The following is a 23,865-nucleotide window of genomic DNA, read 5'->3' on the forward strand; positions in this document are numbered from 1 at the left end:
GAAAGGGTGGGAAAGCGGAGAAAGGGGAAGGAGGAAAGGGAGGGAAGGTTGTTCACATGAACAACTGGGGCTACACCAATCACCAGCACACCCCTACAGCTAAGAAGTCTCCGCCTGTTCAGCCTCCTCCCTCCCTTCCCCCCACCAAGTACAACCCAGGAGGACCTTGTAAGGGCATGGAGTAAAAGATGGTCTCAAGGCATATGACTGTCATGTTAGAATTGTGGCTGAGAGTCTAATTTTTCCTTTGGCTTACAGTACTGTCTGTTTCCCTAACTGGGCCGCAGTTTCCTTATTTTTAGAATGGGGATAGGTCTCTACTCTTAGAAGGGTTGGGGGGCTAAATTACATGTTCTGTCAGCCTGGGCCATCACTGCCACGGAGGCATGGTTTTGTGAAGTGGCTCAAAAGTAAGAAGAGGAAAAAGACCGTGCAGATCTGGTTCTTCCAAGGCCGGGCTGGGCCAGAGCAATGACTTAGAAAGGGGGACGTCTCCCCACCCGCAGCGCAGGGCCGAGTTCCCCGGGGAAGAGGCTGAATTCCCACGGACTGGGAATTACTTCGCCCTTCTTATCTCCATCGAAGGGCGGGGAGGAAGCGGGGATAGGGTGTCAACCGGGACACAGAAATGATACAGATCCTCTCTGATGGTCCTTGGCCAGCGCTCTGCCCATTCCTGAGCGTGTGACTTGGAAAAGTGACTTCGCCTCCCCAAGCCTCAGTTTCCCCATCCGCGCTGTGGGCAGAACGGCAGCATTTGAGGCACAGAACCGCTTCCGAAGTGCGGGATAACGTCGGGCCCGGGATCAGCGCTCGCACACGCCGGCTCAGACCGTCCGGGGTTCCGCAGGCCCGATGCCGTCCCCTCGGGGGCGCTGCCACCGCCCAGGCCTCGGCCTCGGGCCACGCGGGCCCGCCGCCGCCACGCCCCGGGCCTTTGCCCCCAGGCCGCACTGGCCGCCCACCAACCCCACCCCGCGGGCCCGCCGACTCACCCGTGTAGTGCACCACGCAGGTCTGGCCGCGCTTCGGGAAGGTGCGCCCTGAGGAGACAGACGGGCGCGGTGAGCGGATGCGCGCGGCAGCCGGGGCACTCCGAGGCCGCTGGGCGCACCTACTCACCGTCTCCGGGGGAGATGGTCTCCACCTGCACTCCCATGGCGGCGGCGGCGGCGGCGGCGGCGGCGGACGCGGGGCGGGCGGGCGGCGCGACGGCCGGCGCGACAGGCGGCGTGGACAGAGAGCGAATCTGGCGGCGGTTCCGCGGCTGTGCCTAGTCCCTCCGCGGAACGGCTGCGCACGCGCGCGCCCCCGCAGCCCCGCCCTGCGTGCGCGCCCCACACGGCGCGCACGTCCCCGGAGCCCGGACCGCGGGCCAGGGGGGCGGGAAGCCCGGAAGCCCCGAGGCCTCCGGATGCGGTCGTTCCGGAGGGCCGGGCTTCTTCTCTCACCTTTCCTTTCTTCGTTTTTCCAGCCGGGCAGGCATCTCTAACCCAGTTTCCGCGTCCGAGAAATGGAAGTCAGAATTGGGGGTCGGCCAGTTACCAGTTACTGACCGGGGGACTGATAAGTCCGTGCACTTACCCCGTGAAAAGGATGGTTGTGAGAGGTCCGAGCAATGTGCATTCGCGTTAGCATTCAATCAGTGGGTCACGATTCTGAGTTCTGTTTTTCTGCTTTGGAGGAGGCGTCAGCATTTACACTGCCCTGCATGAAGCCTGTCCTCTCTTATCCGAATTCATTCATTTATTCATCCATTCACAGCTTGCATACATATATTCTTATTGAGCACCTACTCTGTACCATGCACTGTGTTAGGTGCTGGGGAAACGTGGGTAAAGGAAACTCCGTACCTGACCTTACAGACCTTACGGTCTCGCGAGGAAGAGACAATCAACCACGCAGGTAAATGTAAAGTTTCAAATCTGTAAGTACTGTGAGAGCGGTTCATGGCATTGTGCTCTGAGGGACATGTAATAGAGATGCCTAACAACGTGGACTGTGGTGACATGCTTCCCTGGGGTAGCCAGGTTTAGTCAAGGTCGGAACTTATTGACCAGCAGTGTGTGTGTTGGGGCAGGTGAGGCAGAAGGAACAGGTAGAGGCATTGCAGCCAGAAGGAGCATTGTGACACAGTCTAGGACCTGAGGGAGGCAGATGTGGACCAATCCTCTGGATTTCCCTGCATGTGCTCCTGAGGTGTTTTAAACATGACCCCAAAGTTCTTTAACACTCTTCTCAGCATCTATGTCCCCTCTTTCCCTAGAATCTCAGGGAGCCTTGTGACTGCTTTGGCAATTTTCGCATTATTTAGGATATGGGCTGTAATGGAAACCAAATTAACAGTGGCTGAAATGAGGCAGAAGTTGGTGTCTCTCTCTTATAACAGTCTAGAGGCAGGTAGGACAGCTTGACTTAACAGGCTGTCCAGGAACCCATGCTCTTTCTACTTGTGCTTCTCCATTCTTAAGATCCTACTCTCATATGCATGGTCCAAGATGGCTCTCCAACATATTTGCATTCCAACCAGTGGAAAGGGAATATGACGGCATAACCCCCTCTCTTTAAGTGCATGACCTAGAAGTTACATACATCTCTTCCTCTTACACCTCGTTGGCAACAACCTATTGTATGGCCAAATGTAGCTACATGGAAGGCTGAGAAATATAATCTTCATTTTGGGTGGCCATTTGCCCAAATCAGGCATTCCGTGCCTACTGAAGAAGAGAAAAATGAATATTAAGAGGCAAAGTTTAAAAGGGAGATCCCAGCAGTTGCCAGGACACTATGCCACACATACTCTCTTCACTGTACCACTACCTAGAGAAAGTCAGACTGCAGAGAGTTCTTGGGTCCAATATAAGACTTTGCTTACCTTTTCCTGTGGGGATTCACCAAGAACCTCATGTTTGCACCACCTCTTCTTCCCTGCTTTGAGGAAAGGAAAGAAAACACGTGGTGCCCGTTTGAGCCACCAGTGTTGATGTACTGGGTAGGCCTGAGGTGAACTGAACCCCAGAACTGATGCGTGCTGTGCAACACAATGGACACCTATTAAACATTTGTAAGATTTTTATAATAACTGCAAGAGTTCGTTTCCAAATTGGTTTTGATTCTATGTTCATAATCTATAGCCTTAGTTATTAATTTTTCCACGAAAATGTGGTTTATTTTCCTACGTGACTTAATTTGTTATTGTCAACAACAAATTTGTTAACTTGTTAGTTGTTATTTTAAGCCTAGTTATTAGTTAATAAAAATGTTAAGTGTTCAAATCTTTTAAAATCACCTATTTAGCAACCAGAAGAACTTAGAAATAGTGAGTAACCCTAAGAGGTGGGGACTGGGAGAAAGAGCAGGAGATTTCACTTTTCATTTAATATCATTCTTAACTGATTGACTTTATTTTTACTCTGTGTGTGTATTACTTTTATGGTTTATAAAGGAGACAGGGAGTAATTTGAATCTCAAAGTATAAGCATCCCTGGTGACAGGGTAAGTGATTCCTTCCCTGCAGCTCCAAAATCTGAAAAATGGGGCTTAGATTTCTTTGGATTTATCCTGTTTCAGTTTCATTCAGCTCCTTGACCGTGTGTTTATATCTTTCAACAAATATGAAAAGTTTTCAGCCATTATTTCTTTAAAAATTTTTTCTGTACCACTCTATTTCTCCTGTTCTTCTCAGATTCTGATGACACAATCATTAGCTCTTCTGGAATTGTCCTACAGGTCCCTGAAATTCTGTTCATTTTTCCAATCATTTTTCTCTCTGATGTTCAGATTGGATAATTTTTATTTTTATGTCTTCACTGACTTGTTTCTCTGCCATCTCTATTCTGCTACATACCCATCCAAGGAGTTTTAAAATCTTTGGTTATTTTTATTTTTCAGTTCTAAGATTTCCATTTTGTTCTTTATATGTCCTAGTTATTTGTTTAAACTTTCTATCTTTCTATTTGTTTCTAGATGGTTTGCCTGTACTTGCTGAAGCATTTTTATAGTAGCTGCTTTAAAGACTTTGTCAGATAATTCCAACAGCTGTGTTGTCTCAGCATTGGCATCTGTTGATTGTCTTCCCATATAAGTTGAGATTTCCATGTTTCTTCATATGTCAAGTGATTTGGAATATACCCTGGACATTTTGAATATCATGTTATAATACTTGAGTCTTTTAAAAATCCTATAAAGAACGTTGATATTTCTGTTTTAGCAGGAAATTGAACAGATTAGGCTTAGGCTGTGAGTTTCAACCAGCCTTCTGTGGCTTTAATGTTATTTTTATTTCCAGAGCCTTTCCAATGTCATTTGGATCTGTCCCGGGTATGCACCACTCAGTGGTCTATCTGGGACTTGGGCAGTAGTTTATCCTGTAATAAATTCTCAAAGTCTGTGTGAGCTATTTAGTACTTAACTCACACATGCAAAACAGGGGGAGGAGCCCAGAAATTCATAAACAATGCTATTAGGTAGCTTTCCTGAACTCTTCCCTCTGATTGCCTCAATAATGTTTGGTTCACTGGGGCTTCCCTTTTTGGTCCTCTAACCAGAAATCTGGGACATTATTTACCCTGTTATGTCAGTCAATTCCCATGACTGCACCTGTATTCAGGACCAAGCAGTGAGTGAAGAGAGAGAAAGAAAAAGCAACTGGAGTTTGCCCTATGCTCTTGGGGCCATCGCTCCTCTGACTGGAGAGGAAGGTTCCCATCTTTCAGAGTTTTAGGCTCCCTCAGGTACAGGCCATCATTGCTGTTGCTTTAGCTGCCACCCTCATCATAGGATTTCTTGAGGGCTGCAGTGAACGTGAACAGAAAAAAGAAAGAAAAAGCTGGGAGATTGCCCTTACTCTGAGTATTAGGAGACTTCTTCTTGCTCCTCAAATCAGAATTAGAGGGCTTCTCCGAGAGCTTCTCTGTCTGCCCTGGTGTATACTTCCAGTTTTTTGTTTGTTTGTTTGTTTTTGGTTGTGCAGCGAGGCTTGTGGGATCTTAGTTCTCTGACCAGGGATCAAACCTGGGCCCTTGGCAGTGAAAGTGTAGAGTCCTAACCACTGGACCTTCAGGGAATTCCTATACTTCTAGTTTTCAAGCTGCACCGAGTCCAGGCTGGGAGGTACTGGAAGAAAAAAATGGTTAACTCACGGCTGGATTGGTAGTACTTCAAATTCTGGTCTGGTTCCTCAATCTATCTGCTACTACTTATTCTTCAGAGTTCTTAAATAGCTACTCTCTGCATTTTGTACAGGTTTTATAGTTGCATTCATTGGAGGAAATAAAGTGCAGTGTGCTTACTCTGTCTTACCTGAGCCAGACCCAGTCCTGTTTGATTCTAGAAAGAGCTTTTTCCAGAGACAGAGAGGGAGAGTGATAAAGCAAGTGTAAAATGTTAACAGTTGGGGAATCTGAATGACTATAATGTGAAGTCTTCATACCAATTTTGCAACTTTTTTGTATGTTTGAAATTATTTTCAAAAAAATTTTTTAACTCTGGATAAATGTGGCTGGTATGGAAAGTCCTCATTAAAAAACGGTAATAAAAAATAACAATAACAACAGAACCATTTCTTTTTATTTAAAACAATCAGTCTGGGGGTAAATATTGAGACAACTCCTCAAAGCTATTTCTTGCCTCCTTATCCCCCTATCCACCATCCCAAGATGGTGTCTGGGAAGGTAAAGGCTTAAGATCCTCTTGGAACTAGAGGCAGGGGATGCTGCCTTGGGTGTTCATGTGTAGTACCCATGGAGAGGTGGCCAGTCTGATGTTCCTCTGGGCATCTATGGCTAAAGATGTTTCTGGTTGTCTCTTGACCCCGAATGCAGTGTGTTTTAAAACCCCCCAATGATTATTTTGCTCATAAATTTCCAATTTGAGCAGGGCTTGATGGGGAAAGCTAGTCTGTGTTCCATGCATTGTCACCTGGGGCAGCTTGAAGGCTGGGGCTGAAATCATCAAAAGGTTCACTCACTCATATGTCTGGTAGTTGATGTAGACTGTTGCTGGAATCTCAGCTTGGTCTATCGGCCAGGGTCTTAGTCAGCTTGAGCTACCGTAACAAAATACCATAGACCGGGTGGCTTAAAAAACAGCCATTTATTTCTCATAGTTCTGGAGGCTGGGAGATATAAGATCAAGGTGCTAGCCAATTCTGTTCTTGGTGAGGGCCCTCTTCCTGGCTTGCAGACAGCTGCCTTCCTGCTGTATCCTCACGTGGTGGAGAGAGGAAGCTCTGGTGTCTCCTCCTTTTTTAATCCTTTCGTGGGGGCTCCACCCTCATAGCCTCATCTAAACCTAATTACCTCCCAGAGGACCCCCTCCAAACACCGTCACATCGGGGGTTAGGGCTTCAACATATGAATTTCAGAGAGGACACGGATACTCAATCCATGACAGCCAGAATACCTATGTGTGGACTTTCTATATGGCTGTTTGGCTTCCTCACAGCATGGTGGCTGGGTTCCTATAGGGAGTGTCCCAAGAGAACCAGGTGGAAGCTATATCACATTTTATGACCTAATCTTGGAACTCACATCACATTACTTACTCCATAGTTAACCCCCTTCCTCAGATTAAAGGAAAGGGAAATGAGACCCCACTTCTCAATGGGAGGAGTGTCAAAGTCACATCATTAAGAAGAACATGTCGGATGGCGGATCTTGTTATGGCCCTTTTGGGATGTACAATCTGCCACAAAGATCTCAATGATTATTAAAATACTGAAATACCTCCAAAACAGTTACTACATAGCAGCAGGGCCCCAGCCCGACCAGATGCATGGGAAACTGCAGGAAACATTGTATGCCTCACCTAAGATGTAGGGCTTTACTTCCTGGTGTGACTTTTCTCCAGTGCTTTTGATTTTCCCCTTATCCTAACTAACACTGCCCTCCCCAAGATTTGTGAGGAAGCCAGGACACACAGACATCTACCCACCTGCCTCCCACCCTTAGCGACCCCCACCCTTCTCCCGTAGTGGAATCTTTCTTCCCCTCTAGCAAGACAACAGGTAGCTGACCTGATGGCAAGAAATGCAGTGATAGGTGCTTTGCATATAGTGGTTTATACAATCCCCATTCCAATATCACTTATTAACCCCCTTTTACCAAAAGGAAAGCTGAGGCTTAGTGACATTGGGTAAGTTGCCTATAGGTAGCCTGAAAAGTGGCCTCCCAAAGAAATCAGGTTGTAATGCCTGGAAACTGTAAATGTTACCTTACATGAAAACAGAACGTTTGCAGGTTAGGCTAATGTTCTTGAGATGGGGAGATTATCCTGGATTATCAGGGTGGGCCCTAAATGTAATCGCATGTATGTGAGAGGCAAGCAGAGGGAGACTTCACGCACACACACACACACACACACACACACACACGAAGGGGATGGGATCATGGAGCTGAGAGATTTGAAGATGCTGGCTTTGAAAACTGGAGTGATGCAGTCGCAAGCCAAGGAATAACAGCCACCAGAAGCTAGAAGAGCCAAAGAACAGTTTCTCTCCTAGAGCCTCCAGAAGAAGCATGGCCCTGTCGACACCTTGGTTTTACCCCAGTGATACTGATTTTGGACTTCTGGCCTCCAAAACTGAGAGAATAAATTCCTGTTGTTTCAAGCCACCAAGTCTGTGGCCATTTGCTTCCACAGCCTCAGTAAACTAATACATCACATAAGGCCAGAAATGAGCCCAGGTCTATCTGGCCCCAACAGCTCTGCTGCTTCCTGTGCACTGTGGAGCCACAGTGAAGAAAACAAATGCCCCCACCACCACCACCATGGTGGCAGTCATGGAGGTGGAGTGGGTGTGGAGAACCCACTTGGGACCATTATTTGGCTTGGGGAGCATGGTGTGCTTCTAAAAAATTATTGTTATGAAGATCGACTTTGCTACATGTGGTAGTCTGAAAAATGCTCAGGCTTCTGAATCACTGGGGATCCTAATGTGGGTCCCCAGGATGGTGGGCAGGGACAACCCAGGATGAGGGATGCTCCACACATGCTCCTCAGAGGGGACAGTCATGCTGACCTGAAAGTAATATGGTCAGACAGGCTAATAGATTCCAAGTGTTAGGTTAGCGTGGATTTAGCAGATGGGAACACATCAAGCCCTGATGGATGGCAGTTGTTTATTGTTTACATAAACAGCAGAGGCAAGATCAGCCATGCTGCCAGCTCCCTGCCTCCCTTGTCCACAGGATGACTTTGAAATGAAAGGGGCCAGACGACGTGCACCAGGACCGACGGGGTTTTACAGCCTGAGCTGTACCCTGTGGGGAGGAGGGCGCGCGGAAGCCCCACCTCATCAGAACCAGGGTGGCCAAGACAGCAGAACGGGCCTCGTGGCAGCTTCTCACAAGACTGCCTGACTTCCCATGTTCCGGCAGATCTCGCGGGTTCCACCAAGGCGTAGGTCAGCTGTGGTTAAGCCTTTCCTCTGTGGTCTAGGTGGATACGCGCAATGTTGTTGGGGCACCGGCACAGAGCATTTCCCTACAAATATGAGCCCTTCACAGGGAACAAGGAACCCTATGAAAGTTTCCAGGTTGAAGTGGGAAGAGCTGTGGGCAGGGGGGTGGGAGTTCTGGGTCCTAGATCCAGCACTGCCAGTGACTTGACGTGTGGCTTGAGTAAGTCCATCCCCCTCTGTGGGCTTCTGTAAAGAGAAGGGGTTTGTCTAGATGACCGCCAAGGGCCAGGAAGGCTGTAATGATCTGTGACTCTAGAACAGTTCCTGGCACATAGTAGAGGCTCAAATGTGAGTTGCTGAATGAAATGTAAGGGCATGATCAGTGAGGGGGTGGGGGAAATGGTATGCATTGAGGCCTCCCCTCTGCTGGTGGTGAGATGGGGGCAAGAGAGGAAGAGGCTGAATGTGTTCACCCCTCTAAAAAGCCCAGTGGTGCCCGAACACCCTTGGGAAGGGCTTAGGGACATTCCTCAGCCAGTGTGGGCTGCTGTCAATTACAAGAGAGCTGAAGCGTAGTCCACAGTTAATTTCCAAACTCTCTGTGAAAGACACAAGTTGCAGAAAGCCGACATCACTCTTGACAGTTCCTCGGAGACTGCCCTGTTGGAGATGTCTGGCTCTCACTGAGTCCTCTAGGACCACTTTATCCTTCAGCCGCCTTTTCCTTGGATGAGCTCCAGACGAGTCTACTGTGTTTGTGTGAAAGGCAGACCCGGTCACCACCAGTGCCTAAATTCCCTCCCTCTAAGAGGTGAGGGATGGAACCTGCCTCTCTCCTGATGCCCATTTGGGGAATTCTCCACTGTCTTTTTTTTGTTTGTTTTTGTTTTTTGGTTTTTTTTGCGGTACGCGGGCCTCTCACTGTTGTGGCCTCTCTCTATTGTGGCCTCTCCCGTTGCGGAGCACAGGCTCCAGACGCGCAGGCTCAGTGGCCATGGCTCACAGGCCTAGCCGCTCCGTGGCATGTGGGATCCTCCCGGACCGGGGCACGAACCCGTGTCCCCTGCATCGGCAGGCGGACTCTCAACTACTGCGCCACCAGGGAAGCCCTCCACTGTCTTTATGAATTAGTATAGTAAAGTGCACTGATCTTAAGTGTACAGATAGAGTTTTGAAAAGTGTATACACAGTTGTAGCCAGCACCCCAAACAAGATATGGACCATTGCCATCTCCTTCGAAAGTTCCCTTATGGCCACTTTCCTGTCAACCACCCCACAAGAGGCAATCACTGCTCTGATTTTTATGCCTGCAGATTAATTCTAGAACAGCCCTGTTCCATAGAGCTTTCTGCAATGATGGAAATGTTCTACATCTGATACACACACACATACGCACATTTACAGTAATACACTGGCCACATATGGTTATTAGGTGCTTAAAATGTGGCAGGTGCAACTGAAGACTGAATTTTTTATTCTATCTAATTTTAATTAGTTTAAATGTATAGTGGATAACACTGTATTCTTTGTTTCAACATAACATCTTTGAGATTTGTTCATGTTGTCATGTGCCTCAGGAGTAAGTTTAAAATTTTTTTTGAAATTTATTTTTAATTGTGGTAAAATATACATAACATAAAATTTACCATTTTAACCAGTTTTAAGTGTACACTTCAGTGGCATTACGTACATTCACATCGTTGTGCAACCATTATCCACGTCCACCTCCAGAACTTTTTTGTAACACTGAAACTCTGCACCCATTAAACAAAACTCCCTGTTCTCCCCTCTCCCCAGTCCCTGGCAACCACCATTCTATTTTCCGTTGTTGAGCAAGTTTCTTTTACTGCTGAGTTAGCACCTCTCCCTCCCTCTCCTTCTCCCTCTTCCCCTCTCTCTCTGCTTTGCGTATGAGTTCAATCCCTGACAGTTAAACGTGCACGTGATACAATTCAGCCACAGCCCTTGGCTTTTGCACGTTCTCCGTGATCAGAGGAGGCTTGTGGTGGCAGAGCCATGGCTCCTGTTCCTCTGACTCCCACACTCTGGGTGCCCTGCTGGGTAGCTGCTACCGATACGATGTCTGCTCTTTGTGAGCTCCTGATGGGGAACTTGGGTAAGGGCACCCACACTGGCTGAATTCCCATGTGGTGTCCAAATCGCATGCATGTCCTCTCCATCATGTCAGCAAGTTCTCCGATAGCCCCAGGGTCTTCTTAACCCAGCTCCTCAGTACAGAACCGGGCCTAGAACTCAGACTGGAGTGTGCTCTCCTGGCCAGGCCGTGAGCTTCCCGGAGCACTGGGGAGGGTGCTGAGCATGTCGGGGTGTCAGGGGAAGAGCTCAGGGTTTGGGCAGGACTCCGCATTGCCTCTGTGCTCCTGTGTGACGTTGGGCAGGTGACCTTACTCTGAGTGCCAGTTTCCTTCTCTGTGACAGGAGAACAATAGGCACTCTCATGCATCGTTTGTGGGGACATATATATTAGAACGGCCTTGCAAGAAAGCAGTTCGGCCACACAAGTCAATAGCCTTAAATATGTGCTTACCAGACTTCTGGTGGGACAAGTTGACATAGACCCATTTCTCCCTGCCCCTCCCTGTTGAGCAAGACCATAAAGCAAGGGGCGACCAAAGGAGCACTCTGACAGGTAGTAGAGGAAGGTGAACCGATTTGGAACCCCAGCACTGGAGGAACAACACAGAGGTAGGGCACCTTATTTCCCCCTACCCAACAGAGGAAGGCGACCTGGACCTATCATTTCCCGACCCCCAACCTAGCAACAGAAGGCAGCCCAACAGAAGGCAGCCCAGGTAGGCAGCCCTGGATGAAAGGGGAGCCGCTCTGCCAACATTAGGTGATCCCAACACCACTGGCAAGGGGGGTTGATGGGGAGTCCCACTAACAATAAGCACACAGGGGAAGCACCCCCCCCTTCCCCACAGGGAGACATGGGGTGAGCAGGTGGGGCAGGCAGGAGGGATCCTGCCACAGCAAGCAACCACAGCAGGTCTGACACGTCCCTCCCCAACAGGAGACACACAGCAGCCAGGCCCAAGGAAACCCCTTCCACCCTCTTGGCAGCATAAGCAGAGGCCACTGGGAAACCCACGAGCACCAGACAAACCAAGCAGAATAAAATAATACCACCAGAGGCTCTGAAAATGAAACTGTCAATGGAACCACAGCCTGCAAAAGTAGTCCAAGACCTGCACGTTCAGCCTAAACAGGGTGATTGGCTGCTAAAATAAAGACTTTAACTAGGACCCAGAGTTTCCGAACATACTAGACAAGCAACTGACTCCAACACTGAGTTGAATCCGATGTTAGAATTATCTGACAAGGATTTTAAAGCAGTCATCATAAAAATGCTTCAATAATCAATTACAGAAACAAGGGGGGGAAATAGAAAAAATCTCGGCAAGGTAACAGACCTTATAAAAAATAGCCTTCAGTAGAAACTCATGTTTAATTTGATATAGATACAGATGGTTACTGATAGAAACATTTATAGGTATGTGTATATTATGGGTTAGTATGCATGCATGTATTTCTTTGCTCTGTTAGCTGAGATGGCCTAAAAGAAAGTCAAAGAGCAATGAGCGTACCTAACACCCGGACCTTGGTTTCTAATACCATTCTCCAATAAAAGAAATTGGGGCTCCTTGGATAAATAGTTGATTCTCAAATGAGGGTAGAAATATACAGGATGAGGCTGGAGCATCTTGTAGTGATAGAAAGTTGAAAAGTGCTCAGGCACCCGCCAACCCCCGGAGGATCTGGCAAAGGAGGCTGGGAGGGGCCAGGTGTGTGAGAGTGGGGTATCCTAGAAGCCTCAAGGGGCCAGTGGGCCCTATGTGGAGGCTCCCAGGAGGACAAAGACTCAGAGCAGTGGCCATTGGACTTGGCAGTAGAGGTGTTGACGAATTTGACAGAGCAGAAAGGTGGGACAAAATGATCATCACACCTGGGCTGCTCCATCTTCACCAGGGCAAAGTGGCTCTGGCCAGGCTGGGCTCCACTCTGCCACCCTACTGGGGCTCAACCAGGTTCAGGGGTGGATGAAGCCTCATTTAATACTTTGGTGACAATTCTTCTCTGTCTGGAGGTCACCACAGCCTCATGCTCACAATCCCCAGGGCAGGAGAGGCATTTGGGGGTGCCATCAGGAACCCACGGCCTCCTCTGAGCAACAGGAGGAAGGAACGAGAAGCACACTTGGGCCTGGGTGCTCGGTCCCACCTCCGCACCTCTGTTTGTACATGACTCTCGCCTGGAGGGTCTTTTCTCCCCATCTCCTGCCTCTTTAAATCCACCGCCTCTTTGAGTCCTGGCTCAAGGCCTGCTTTCCCTCGAATGCCTTCTCTTCCCCCATTGATCTCTCCATCTGCCCTGAAAAACCTCTGTGACACAGGGTCATCTCCTATGTGTCCTTCCCGACTTCCTAACTCAGCTGCCACCTCCTTGAGGGAGGAAATAGTGACTACTTCTTCTGCCTCCCTACAGAGCCTAGTAATGCTAACAAAAACCACAATAATAATTGCTAACAATTATTGAACAGTTCCTATTACATTAACTCATTTCATCCCTGCAACATCTCTCAAAGGCAGGCTCTATGATTCGTCCCACTTTATAGGTGAGAGGACTGAGGCTCAGAAAAGTTGAGAAGCTGCCCAAGCCACACAGCTCATACATGTAGCCAAGAAATAGGCCAGCTGTTAGGAACCAATGGAAAAAGGTGTACGATGCACTTAGAACTGTGCCTGGGGTATAGAAAGTGCTCAGCCATCCAGAGAGCATTTACTGAGTGCCTACCATGTGCCAGGCGCTGTGCTGGGTGCTGTGGATTCAGCTGTGAGCAAAGCAAAGTCCCTGCTCTCCTGGTGCTCATAAGCTGTTCCTGCCTAATCCCTCCCACTGCTGTTCCCTGGACCTGGAACATTCTTCCTCCAGGTACCTGCATGACTCGCCCCCTTGCCTCCTTCAGCTCTCTGCTCAAATGTCACCTTATCAGTGAGGCTTCCCCCGAACTCACCACTTAAAATTGCAACTTGATCTCCCCTTCCCTGTTTCCCCACAGCACACACTTCAGGTCCCTCCTGTGCTCTGCTTACCACTCACCTATGTGTAATGTCTGTTTCCCCCATAGACATCAGTTCTGCGTGGGTGGAGCTTGTGTCTGTCTTTTCCCTGCTGCAGCCCCAGTGCACAGAACTGTGCCTGGCACACAGTAGGGCCTCAATAAATAGATGCTGAATGGATGATTAATACGGCAGGTGGAGGAAATTGTTATGAAGCAAAACGAAGCTGGTTGAAGCTAGGGCTCGGGGAGGCCACTTCTAGGAGGTGACGTTTGAAGAGACCTGAATACAGTGTGTGTGTGTGTGTGTGTGTGTGTGTGTGTGTGTGTGTGTGTGTGTATTTGGGGAACAGGCCATGTAAAGTTCTGGGTGGAGTGTGTTCCAGGCAGAGAGAAAAGCACGTGCAAAGTGGGAGGGTGCTGGGTGCATCTGAGGAACAGCAGGGAGGCCCAGCGTGGGGGGCAGGGCTGGGGGGGCCCTCAGTCCCCCTCTCTGTGCCCCAGTTTCGTCATCTGTAAAACAGAGGAGACAAATGGTACACCCTTCATAAGGTGGTTGTGAGGATTTAATTTCTCATTCTGCTGTGGAAAATTTTCATTTAAGCACTCAGAAGAGTGTTTGGCAGGAAGTAAGCACTCAGTGAATATTAGCTGTCATCATAGAAAAAAGTCAGGGAGGATCTACATTAAATGACCAATTGTCCCTATCTTGGATGGTGATAGTGGATTATGGAGGCCAGTAACTTTATCTGTGGTTTTTTTTTTATGTTTCAAATGATTAGGTATACCCAGAAAAAAATAGCTATTAATATGTTTCCTTAAAAAATGTCCTTGTGCAGTGGGGGCATTCTCAGATAGCTTGGGTTTGGAAGCCGTAGGGATGATGGTTGTGGAAATGGAGGATGGGGGAGGGGGAGATGGGGGAGGAGCCAGTGCTGGGGATGGTGGAGGAGGGGGAGGTACAGGTAATTGTGGGGATGGCGGTAAAGGTGATGGCTGCCGGGGGAGGAGTGGAAGACAGGCAGGCAGTGGTGCATGTGGCTTGGAGCGTTTCGTCTTGTGACCACTTGGAAATAGATACCTTGTAGAGGGATCCTCCGACCTCTCTAAGGAGGGAGCATATTTCACTTTCCATAGAGAGACTACATTGAGTTTCTCTGTGAAACATCAGTTTCCTGTGTCCACCCCCTTGATTGTGGTACAGATGGGCCCCAGTGGCCCACACTGGAACCACCTGGCACTGGCCCGCTGAGTTACTATAACTCAGCCCTTGACCTAACTTCTCCTAAAGCCAAGGGCTACGGCCCCGGAGGACATCTACTCCACCCCTTCTCATTCACTGACCTTCCTGAGGCCCAGCCCCAGAGCCCAGACCACTGAGAAAGACAGGATCTGTCCCCACTCTGCCCCCAACCAGCTAGACCTGCCAGGTTCCATAAAGCCACCAGGGCTCCAGTGACAAATCTCAGAGGCACAAGGCTGTGTTTCTCTTGACCAGATAGGTTCCCAGTGAGTAGAATTCCTCCTGGATTGAGCTCCAGGTTGGGCTTTGTGAAATGGAAGATTCCAGATCTTTCCTGTGAATCCAGACCCCTCCAGCCACTTCTCTGCATGACGGTTTTCCTGCACATCTCGCAGGCACTGCAAAAGCTGAGCTTCTCATACTCCCACAGGCCTGTGTCTCCCACCAGCTTCTCCATGTCTCTGATGGCACCACCATAAGCAGCGGCCAGAAGCGGGGCACCCTCCTGGCTTCTCATGCCCCCTTCACCAATTGAGAAAATCCTACTCCCTCCCCACCCCTCAAATCACCCACTTCTCCCCACCCCACTGCCAGCTTCGCAGGCCAGGTTCAATCACTCTCTCATCTCCCACCCTGCCGATTGCAAATCCCTCCATGCTTCTCTCTTTTTCATTTTAAAGTCGTTTATTCATGTGTAACATACATATAGATAATTACAAAATCAAAAGTGTGCATCTTGATGAATTTTCACTAACTGAATACACTTGAGAAACCATCACCCAAACAAGAAATAGCATATGACCAGCCTCTAAGTAAGAAGTCCCCTTGGGCCCTTTCCTTGGCTCCTTTTCTTTTTCCCAAGGGTACCCTCTATCTTGACTTCCAACACTAGAGATTAGTTTTAGATAAATGGAATCATGGGGTATTTGCTCTTTTGTGTCTGGATTCTTTTGATTAACTTTATGTTTGTGAAATTCATCAGTTATTTGCAGGTAGCAGTCATCGGTTCATTTGCACTGTTCAGAGTATTCCACTGTGTAAACATACCACGTTTATTTATATATTCTACCATTAATGGAAACATTGGCTGTTTCTGTAAAAAAATTAATAAACAGAAACCGCAGTTAAACAGAGTGGGGAGACCAGTAGGGGGAGCTCTCACACCCTGCAATGATAGCAGAGCCCAACAGGAAGAAGAAGGACTCCTCTTCTCTCCTGGCAAGGACTCAGCCAATGAAAAGCCATTGACTCTTTGTTTACTACAGCCCTCCAACTTCCTTTTCCCCTCTATAAAAGCGATCTCCTTTCCTTGCAGTGCAGGGACTTGCACGTGGCTCACCACAGTTGCAGACCCTGAGTTGCAATTCTCTGCTGATCCTGAATAAATCTATCTTTGCTGGAGAAATATCTGGCAGCCTATTTGTTTCATGTCAACATTTCCAGTTTGGGGCTATTGAAATGCCTTTTTTAGACAAATGTGCTCATTTCTCTTGGGTACACACCTAGGAGAATTTGTTTTCCAAGGTGATCCTAACAATTTACACTCTCATCCACAGTGTATGTGTTACCAATCCATTCCCTTCCCCCAGCCAGCATGATCTTTAATAGGCAATAAAAGTGCACAGTTCAAAATTCTAAAGTTTAAAAAAAACCACCCAAAACAGTGTAACATAAGTCCTCTTACTCTGTCCCTGAGCCACACAGGTGCCTCCTCTCCCCACAATCACCATTTGGTGTGTCTTTCCAGTATGTGTGTGGTGTCTGTACAGATACAAGCAAATACATATTTGTATCAAGTTTATTTTATATGGATGGAAGTGAAGGAAAGCAGAATATGTCATCCCAAAATGTGCCTCTTTGACATAAAAATTATTTTAAGCTGAAGACAATTAAGAAGCAGCAAACCCAGAAGAAGCTTCCCCCATTTTCCCCCCTAAAGGCAGGATATTCTCCTTTTATTAGAGACAGACTTTTCAGCCCAGAGATGACACCAGAGGAATCTGCAAACAAACCTTCTTCCATTTGTTCCCTCCCATTTATTTACTTTCCCACAATCTGCCATCTTTGGAAGACTAAAACTGCTTTGCTCTGTCCTGTCATTTCTCTACAAACTTACTGTTCTTTGTTGAGGATGCTGGAATTCTAAGCTGCCATTTTGAATTACAGTAAGTTCCCTACATACGAACCTTCAAGTTTTGAACTTTCAAAGATGCAAATGTGCGTTCACATGTCCAATCACGTAAGTTAGTTCACATGTCTGGCATACATTGTCATGTGTGTGCATCCTCTACAAGTGGTTGTACTTTTGTGTACTTTACTGTACAGTACTGTATATAGTAGTACAGTATCTTTTTTCTTTTTTTTGGCTGTGCTGGGTCTTCATTTCAGTACACAGGTTCTTCATTGCAGTGTGTGGGCTTCTCTAGTTGTGGTGCACAGGCTCCAGGGTGCGCAGGCTCCAGAGTGCGCAGGCTCAGTAGTTGCGGCACGCAGGCTTAGTTGCCCCATGGCTTGTGGGATCTTAGTTCCCTTACCAGGGCTCGAACCTGTGTCCCCTGCATTGGAAGGTGGATTCTTAACCACTGGACCACCAGAGAAGTCTCCGTACAGTATCTTTATTTCAAGCCCAGGATGTCTGGAAGCAAGCATAAAACCAGCAGTGATGTAGCTGGTACTAATAAGAAGAACCAAGCTCTAACGATGGAAACAAAAGTGAAAATAATTGAGAGTGGAGCGAGGCGAAAAGATGGTAGTCGTCACTTGTTCTTGTAACATGAATCGTTCAACCATTGGCAGGATTCTAAAGAACGTGGACAAGATCATGGAACATGTGAAGTCTGCTGTGCCAATGATGTCACCAAAAATATTGAAGAAGCATGGAAAAGTGATGGAGGAGGTGGAGAAACTTCTCAGTGTGTGGATGCAGGATCAGCATCAGCACTGAAGTCCCGGCTCAGCTTAATGCTGATCGAAGAGAAAGCTAAAAGCCTTTATGAAGACTTGAAGAAGAAACACAGTGAAGAATCAGAGGATGCCTCTTTTACTGACAGCTATGGCTGGGTTCATCAGTTCAAGGCTAGAGCCAACCTTCAAAACATAAAAGTAAGTGGTGAGGCAGAGAGTGCAGATATGGTAGCTGCCAGGGAATTTCCTGAAATGCTTTGAGAAATTATTGATGAAGGCGTGGATTTACCCGAGTAGGTTTTTAATGTGCATGAGACAGGACTGTACTGGAAGAGGATGCCAGACTGAAGTTACATCAGTAAGGAGGAAAAGTTGATGCCAGGTTATAAAGCAACAAAGGATAGGCTAACTCTGTTGTTTGGGGGCAATGCTTCTGGTGATGTGAAGCTGAAGCCTCTCTTAGTTTATCATTCAGATAACCCAAGAGCCCTTAAAAACATAGCCAAGGGCTCTCTTCCTGTTGTGTGGAAGAGTAACTCCAATGCATGGGTTACACAGGCCATTTTCCAGGAGTGGTTTTTCCACCACTTTATCCCAGAGGTAGAGAAATATTGCTTGGAGAAGGACGTCCCATTCAACATTCTTTTGCTGCTTGACAGGGCTCCAGGCCACCCTTCATTCACAGACGACTTTCATCCCAATGTCAAAGTAGTGCATTGCCACCGCATACCATGTCGCTTATCCAACCTATGGACCAGGGAGTTATAGCGACTTTCAAGACATTATTTACATCACACTTTTCGTCAGGCTGTAAAGGCGAGTGACAATTCAGGAACAACATTTTGACAATTTTGGAAAGACTATAACATCTACAAGGCCATAAAAACATTGACTTTGCTTGGCATGTCTTTACAGCCATCACCATGAATGGGGTTTGGAAGAACCTTTGCCCACAGTTTGTTCACGATTTTTGTGGATTTGAGAAGGTGGATGAGGAGTCCAAAGAAGTCTTCAGCAACTTAGTGACCCTCAGCGAGAAGCTGCAGCTAGTCCCGCAAGAGGACGACTTCATTGAACTCCTTGCTGCGCAACACGAGGGGCTTACTAATGAAGACTTGATGGAATTGGAGGCCCAGAGAAAGGACCAAGAGAGACAAGAGGAAGAAGAAGTAACTGAAGAACCGAAGAGATTCAGGAGGTGGGGAATGGCAAGGGGATTTTCTTTATCTGAGGAGGCACTGTTAGTTTTCGAGGCACAGGACCCGAATGTAGAACGGTACCCGAAGCGGTTCAGAATGCAATCCAGTGCTACCGTGTCATCTATGATGAGAAAAAAAGAACTAGTACCCAGACATCACTGGATCGTTTTTTTCAAGAGGGTAGATAGAATTGACTCCAGCAAGGAACCAGAAACTGTGCCATCAACGTCACGCGTGAGTGAAATTGCAGCTTGCCCTCCATCTCCTACTGCTGACGATTCCTCAGCTCTACCATCCCCCACTTCCTCTCCCTCCTCCAGTCAGTGACTCTTCTTGCCTGTTCACTCGGTGCCAGCCCCTGTATGTATGCCAGCTGTTGTACTGTACTTTTTTTTTTTTTTTTTTTTTTTTTTTTGCGGTACGCGGGCCTCTCACTGTTGTGGCCTCTCCCGTTGCGGAGCACGGGCTCCGGACGCGCAGGCTCAGAGGCCATGGCTCACGGGCCCAGCCGCTCCGCGGCATGTGGGATCTTCCCGGACCGGGGCACGAACCCGTGTCCCCTGCATCGGCAGGCGGACTCTCAACCACTGCGCCACCAGGGAAGCCCTGTACTACTGTACTTTTAAGGTACTGTGCTGTAAGATTAAAAATGTTTTCTTCATTTTTGTGTTTGTTTTTATGTATTATTTGTGTCACAAGTATTATAAATGTATTAAAGTACTATATAGCCGATTGTGTTAGTTGGGTGCCTAAGCTAACCTGTTGGACTTAACGAACAAATTGGACTTACGAATGTGCTCTCGGAACAGAACTCGTTCATATGTAGGACGAGTTACTGTACTATTTGTTAGGTTTCTCCTGTGTGATGTGCACTGCACGCATTAATAAACTGTTTTCCTCTTGTTAATCTATTTGTTAGAGTCCTAGCTAAAAACCTAAGATGGGTAGAGTAAAGTTTTGCCTCCCCTACAGAAGCAAACTACACGTTCCAAGGGAGGGTGGGAAATGGTCCAGCACACATTCTGGAACCAGGTCCTCATGTTCACATCCTGCCTCCTCCACCTACTGGCTGCATGGCCTTGGGCAAGTAATCTACACACCATGTTTCTCTTTCTTCTCTCCCTAATGGGGTTGGTGTGAAGATCATGGGTTAAAACTTGTGAAGTGCTGAGAACAGTGTCTGGAACACGGTAAGCCCTATTCTTGGAAATGACTTATCAGGTGTCTTGGAGAACATTCATTTTCATGCATAAGCACTCATTCTTTAAAAATGGCTGCATTGTATTCACTGTGTGAATGTGCCATAATTTATTTAACCATCTGGTTAAATTCATTTAGAATCTTGTATTACAAAGACTGATTCAAAGCTATGCATTCATTCATGTGTGCGTACCTCACTTGGCTCCCAGAATGCACTACACACTCTGCGGCTTCCTGGCCTTTGCACCTTCTGCTCCCTCCTCCTGAAACATTCTTCACCAGCCCTCTGACCACTTGGCTGAATCCTGCACAATGTCCAGCTGTCAGCACCAAAGTCCTCTCCTTGAGGAAGGCTCTCTGGCTCCCTGACAGGCCATGTCTACCTGTGACAAGCTCCCGGGGTCTGTCTTGCCCCTCACCTTCCTCAGTGTCCTTTAATTACTGTCCCTCTCCCCTGCAGACTGTACATGGGGTGCAACCTTCAAGGAACCCCACCATGACCCCTTGGGCCTGGCACCGAGGAGGTGCTTACCAACCCTTGTTGACTGATGGCTACTGTGGGCTATATTTCTCACTTGTTTTAATCTCCTAAGTCTGCAAGAAACCTGGATTTTAGAAAATGTATTTCCTTGGGCTCAAGATCTCAGCTGCCCTTAGCAAGCTGAGGTCTGAGGTCACAGCTTATCTGCTTTCTGCCCTGATGCAGGTAACAACTAACACTTAACGAGTGTGTGCCTATACACGTTATTTGATTTAATTCTCACAGTAAGAGAGAGGCAGATATAATTCTCTGAGGCAGATATAATTATTATCTTCCTTTAGAAATGAGGACATTAAGGCTCAGGTAGAGGATACGGCCAGTAAGGGGTGTGGCAAGATTCAGATCCAAGTCCAGCTCAGGGCACTGGGCACTTTGTCTCTTGGTCACTTCTACCTCTGCCCTTGGGGCTTCAGGAATTTGGTTTAGATAATTGTCTGGCCTTTGCAATAACTCTCACCCCCCAACCTCCCGCCCCCCCACCCTGCAACTTTAGATCTCTGTCATCTGTCTGGTGAGCTGAGAGTGTTCAGATGGCCAAAGTCTCTCTTGAATTCTGGCCACAACTGGTGATTTGGGGACCTGTCTGGCCTGCCTGGAAGGAAAGCCATCCCATCTCCATGGGGTCACGTGGTCCCACCTGCTAAGAGCCTTTGGTGTCTCTGCTGATTGGGGCCTTGCCCTCCAAGTTCCTGTTTGAAAATCATCCAGAAAAGGACAAACCCCCGTCCCGGGGAGAGAGGTTGCAAGCTGACCTGCCATCTTATCAGTCTGAAATCTTTGGATACATCCCATCACTTTCAGGGAGTTGAGGTGTCCCAGATCTGCCCTGGAGGCTGAGTGTTGCTGTCAAAACTAACAGTACTGGCTGATCTGGGGACACAGGCGCTCACAGGTTTGGGAAACAGTGTTACTAGCATACAGTAATTGTTACTAACAATACAACAATTCTGCTGAGAGCCCATTTTACAGATGGGAAAACTGCAGAGCAGAGAAGTTGAGTTGAGGAGGAAGGGCTTGACCCCAGGGCTCTGGAGTCCATTCTTGGTTTCCTTAGTCTTCTCTCATCCCACAAGTCCAGGGGGGAACTTAGTGTTGTCCCTCAGTAGGGACAAGATGCGGTCCCTAGCACTGGCTCCAGGGACTTGTCCAACGTCATACCTGGTAAAAGATGGAACCTAAATTCAGAGCCAGATCTGCCTGCCCCACACCTTCACAAATCCTGTGGGTTTGTCTCTTGAGGAAGGAAAACTCTTCTCCTCCTTGTTAATGAACATCCTTCACAGCCCAGCTCAAGGGTGCCCTCCTCCCAGAAGTCCTCCTTGATTTCCTGCTGCCCTTCTCCCCATGTGTCCCAATCATTCCTCCCACTGCTGTCCTTGGGCCTTTTTCACAGCCGTAGAGCTTGGTGGTCAAGGGCCGTGGCTTTGGAGTCAGGCAGCTGGGGGATTCAAAGTCTTGGTTCTTTTACTTGGTGTGTGACTTCAGGCAAATCCCTTCACCGCACTAGGCCTCGGTATTTTCCTCCACAAAATGGGCTACCACGGTACCTTTGGGTGTTGTCAAACTACATGAAGTAAGGTATATAGAAGGTCTGGCACAAAGTTAGTGCTCAAATTACGGTGGCTGCTATTATCATCAGTAGAAGCTAAAGAACTGGTCCCGGCATTGAGGATCTCAGGTGCTCACTGTGGAGGTAACTGACCCTTAATAACCTTCCTAGTCCAGCCCAGGCAGGGTGGGGAAAGTGCTGGGGGGCATTCCCTTACACCCTGGGCCCCCTCCCCCCCCACACACCTGTTTTTTGTTCTGCCTGTGTCTTTTCCAGAAGAAGCTGAAGCTATAGCACCCTTTAGAATGATGCCCCCCTGTGGCTGAATGGGAACCTGCTTTGGGAGGAAGGGAGTAGATGGGGAGGCCTTATCTCCATTTCACAGGTTCATCCAACCAGTTATTTGTTGAGGACCTACTATGTGTCAGCACTGTGCCAGGTGCTCAGGGTACATGGGTGAAGCATACAAAACCCCCTGCTTCATGGAGCTTATAATCTAGTGGAGGGACAAAGGAATCAGAGTGTATAATGCATCAGCTGGAGATTAGGATAAGACGGAGAATAAAAGAGGACAGAGGGATTAAGTGATGGGCAGAGGACAGGTCCTGCAGGGCTCTTCAGGCTTTAGAAGAAGTTTCTAGGGCTACTGAGGAGCTCCTGAGGGCTTTAATAGGAAGAGAGTAATGGATGTGGTGACTGTGTGTGAACAGACTGTCAGGGGCAAGGGCAAGAGCAGGGGGACCAACAAGGAAGTCACTGCAGTTGTTGACGTGAGAGATGGACGATGGGCCAGGGAGATAGTAGGGAGGGATGATAAGTGGCTGGGTTTGGGATGCATTTGCAGCAGAACCTGGAGGACTTGCTGAGGGACTGGACGTGGGGCGAGGCACGAGACTGCTGAGAGAGAGAGAGAGAGAGAGAGAGAGGGAGAGGGGGAGAGATGTGCAGGCACACGGCACAGGCGCTTGCTCAGGCCGGGAACCAGGCTGGACACTATGTTCAACAATGTTTGCTGCTCTGCTTCCCTGGCCTGAGAAGGTGGAGGATGTTGAAGGGGGGAGGGGAGGACACAGTCATAGCCCTTGACAAGGGAGCAAAGCCTGTTTTAAAGAAGGAAGACCTCCTTACTTGGCCCTGGGAGGGAGAAGTCCTGACGCCAGTTTCCCCCTAAAATGCAGTTTGGATAGAGGGAGCAGCAGGGGACCCACATTTCTGCACCAACTTCTTCCCCCAATGAACTCAAAGTCAGCTTTAAGGAGTTCCTGGCAGGGATGGGCACACTTTATACTGTTGGTGGGCATGGAAGGGGGCCCTGTGGCTCGGGAGGGCACTTTCTCAATGCCATCCAAAGCAATCTCTTGAGGAAGCAAGCAGACGTGTCCCAAACTGTATCTACAGGGTTTTGTTTAGCATGGTGTGGTTTACGAGACCAAACAGGAACACCACACATGTTGCACACTAGAGACTAGTTTAAAATGTACTCATTAGGGCATCATCATGACAACTAACTTGCATTTTTCACTCAGTGACAAATTTTAGGTATCTTTCCATTAGGACATGTCCTATACGTTACAATATATCCTTGGCCCAGCCTATTTAATGCCAGGAGGATCCCACTCACCAGCCAATTTTTGGGATGATCCAAAATGCCTCAACTGAGAACTACCCTGAAGTCAGAAACCCCAGTGGCTGTTGAGTATCTTCCCCCCCGTTTTTTTTAAACCTATGAAAGCCTATCTGGATGGCTG

General features: G+C 48.0%; 1 protein-coding gene across 1 annotated transcript in view; it reads right to left on the reverse strand.

Annotated features, from left to right (window-relative positions):
- The window catches only part of FKBP1A (FKBP prolyl isomerase 1A), a 25,575-nt gene extending 24,277 nt beyond the window's left edge, over nt 1-1,298 (reverse strand). The window contains exons 1-2 of the mRNA XM_082643755.1: nt 1,123-1,298; nt 996-1,043 (exon numbers count right to left, since the gene is read on the reverse strand). Coding sequence (XP_082499881.1) covers nt 996-1,043; nt 1,123-1,159 — 85 coding nt within the window. The 5' untranslated portion in view covers nt 1,160-1,298. The remainder of the gene's footprint in view (nt 1-995; nt 1,044-1,122) is intronic.
- Between the last annotated feature and the right edge of the window lie 22,567 nt (nt 1,299-23,865).

Source organism: Mesoplodon mirus (genome assembly GCF_964341445.2).
Source record: "Mesoplodon mirus genome assembly, chromosome: 15".
Classification (NCBI taxonomy): Eukaryota; Metazoa; Chordata; class Mammalia; order Artiodactyla; family Ziphiidae; genus Mesoplodon; species Mesoplodon mirus.